Source organism: Nicotiana attenuata, chromosome 10 (genome assembly GCF_001879085.1).
Source record: "Nicotiana attenuata strain UT chromosome 10, NIATTr2, whole genome shotgun sequence".
In the NCBI taxonomy this organism is placed as follows: Eukaryota; Viridiplantae; Streptophyta; class Magnoliopsida; order Solanales; family Solanaceae; genus Nicotiana; species Nicotiana attenuata.
The window spans coordinates 4,971,813-4,973,992 of NC_031998.1; the positions used below are offsets into that span (position 1 = coordinate 4,971,813).

The window sequence follows — 2,180 nt, forward strand, 5'->3', positions numbered from 1 at the left end:
TCTTTTGACAATCTGACTCCTCTTTTAATCAGTATGTGTCCAGTTTATTTTAAACCCTGTTATTTCGTTGCTTTCTGAATTCAATAGATACCATGCCTATAGGATCCTTGTCCAACACATAGGCAAGCCTTAGGGTAAAGTTATAAATTAAATCAGTTCTGTTAATAAATACAACCAGCTGGCAAGCCTGATTCGGGCTTCTTATCTGAATTGTGTAATAAATCAGTCTGCCTCAACCTCTAAGCTCTTGCATGTTCAGTACTTAATCAGACCTTAACTAGTATGTGTAAGTCATGCTAATTACGTGTTTCTTTGTTCAAGGAGGTATATCTGAGCCTCTGCTTGTTATGTGCTTTCCCCCAACTTGCTATACATGTTTTGTATGTCGCCTTAGAATTTTTGCCTTTGAAACCACAAATAAGCCTAACATCCCTTCTCTTTAGGATTAGTAGTCCTCGTGCCTCCAGGACTGATAGAATTGGGACGGGTAGTAGCATGCAACAGGTAAACGAGACCATTCCGAGGTTTAATACCTTAACGGGGTGGGAAGGGTAGATATGGATATGATGACCACGCGATAATGTCACGTGTAGCCCCTCATTGTGGAGTGATTACCGGGCATTCTGTGGGGTGATCCATATTATTAATAAACCTAGGACCCCTCTCCCTTTATTTCTTTCTTTTCAGCATTTTTAACTCTTTATTTTTAAAATCAGTTTTTTAATTACTCTTTCAAACCTTGTTTACTTTCAAACCTTTATATGATGAAATCCCCTCTTATTTGAGCCCTATTTGTTTATATGCTAATTGTACCCAAATTCACAATAATAGTCTGACCGGGAACCACACTAGTGGATTCTGAGGGGTGCCTAACACCTTCCCCTTAGAATAATTTCAAGCCCTTACCCAATCTCTGGTTACTCAAATCAAATCTCCTTGGTGTCCTAATGCACCCTAATCATTAGGTGGCGACTCTTTAAATCAAACCCAATTCCCAAAAGGAATGAGTTATCCTCCCAAATGTCATAAACCCGATTTTGCGAGAAAAAAGGGGCGCGACACTCATGCCGAACTTCTGGATCAACTCCTTTGTGTATTTCGTTTGACATATGAATGTTCCTTCTTCAGATTGTTGAATTTGAAGTCCCAGAAAGAACATTAGCTCTCCCATCATACTCATTTCAAAATCTCTTTGCATAAGATTTGAAAATTTCTTGCACAAAAGAGGATTAGCACTACCAAAAATAATATCATCAACGTAAATTTGAATAATGAGATTACCTTCTGATGATCTTTTAATAAAAAGAGTAGTGTCTACTTTACCTCTTGTAAATCCGTGATCAAGAAGAAATATGCTAAGTCTTTCGTACCATGCTCTTGGAGCTTGTTTCAGTCCATACAGTGCTTTGGTCGATTTGTAGGGAAACTTTGAGTCTTCAAAACAAGGAGGTTGTTTTACATAAACTTCCTCAAACAATGAAACCATTTAGAAAGACACTTTTGACATCCATCTGAAATAGCCTAAATCTTTTAAAGGATGCGTATGCAAGAAAAATTTGTATTGATTCCAATCGAGCTACTGGAGCAAACGTTTCGTCATAGTCGACTCCTTCCCGTTGTGAGTGTTCTTGAGCTACTAACCTGGCCTTGTTTCTAACAACTTTCCCATCCTCATTTAGCTTATTTCTGAACATCCATTTTGTTCCAATTACAGGAGCGTTTTCAGGCTTAGGCAGCAGTTCCCATACTTGATTTTGTCAAATTGATCTAGCTCTTCCTGCATTGCTTGTAACCAGCTTGAATCTTTTAGAGCTTCCTCTATTTTCTTTGGTTCAATCTGGGAGATCAGTGCTATATTTGCTTTCTTCTTGAGAGCTCCTCTGGTTTTCATTCCTTCGCTTGGATCTCCTATGATAAACTTTTGAGGATATCTAGTTCACTTCTCCATTCATTTGGATGAGTTGTACTTGTATGAGGAGTTGACTCCTCTGGAGATTCTGATTGACTGTTGCTAATCTCATTAGTTGACTCTGTTACACCATCAGGTTTATTAGTTGACTCTTGAGATTTGCTTGTCTCCTGAATTTCTTGAATCTGATCTTCATCACCAGCAATAATTCCTTTCTCGGTCGAAGTGTTATTCTCATCAAATATAACATGTACTGATTCTTCCACACATA

The 2,180-nt window shown here is 38.2% G+C and overlaps 1 protein-coding gene across 1 annotated transcript; it reads right to left on the reverse strand.

The window, feature by feature from the left end:
• LOC109233550 (uncharacterized mitochondrial protein AtMg00820-like) lies at window positions 1,470–1,891 on the reverse strand. The gene is made up of 2 exons (XM_019399436.1): window positions 1,749–1,891; window positions 1,470–1,686 (listed from the first exon to the last, which is right to left on the reverse strand). The coding sequence occupies exons 1-2, from the start codon at window positions 1,889–1,891 to the stop codon at window positions 1,470–1,472; spliced, it is 360 nt and encodes a 119-aa protein (XP_019254981.1).

Excerpts from the sequence above, each read along its gene's own strand:
- LOC109233550 (XM_019399436.1), bottom strand. The coding sequence starts at position 1,891 with ATGAAAACCAGAGGAGCTCTCAAGAAGAAAGCAAATATAGCACTGATC. Across the intron at positions 1,687-1,748 it reads GATCAATTTGACAAAATCAA|AAATAAGCTAAATGAGGATG; the intron begins GTATGGGAACTG and ends ATGGATGTTCAG.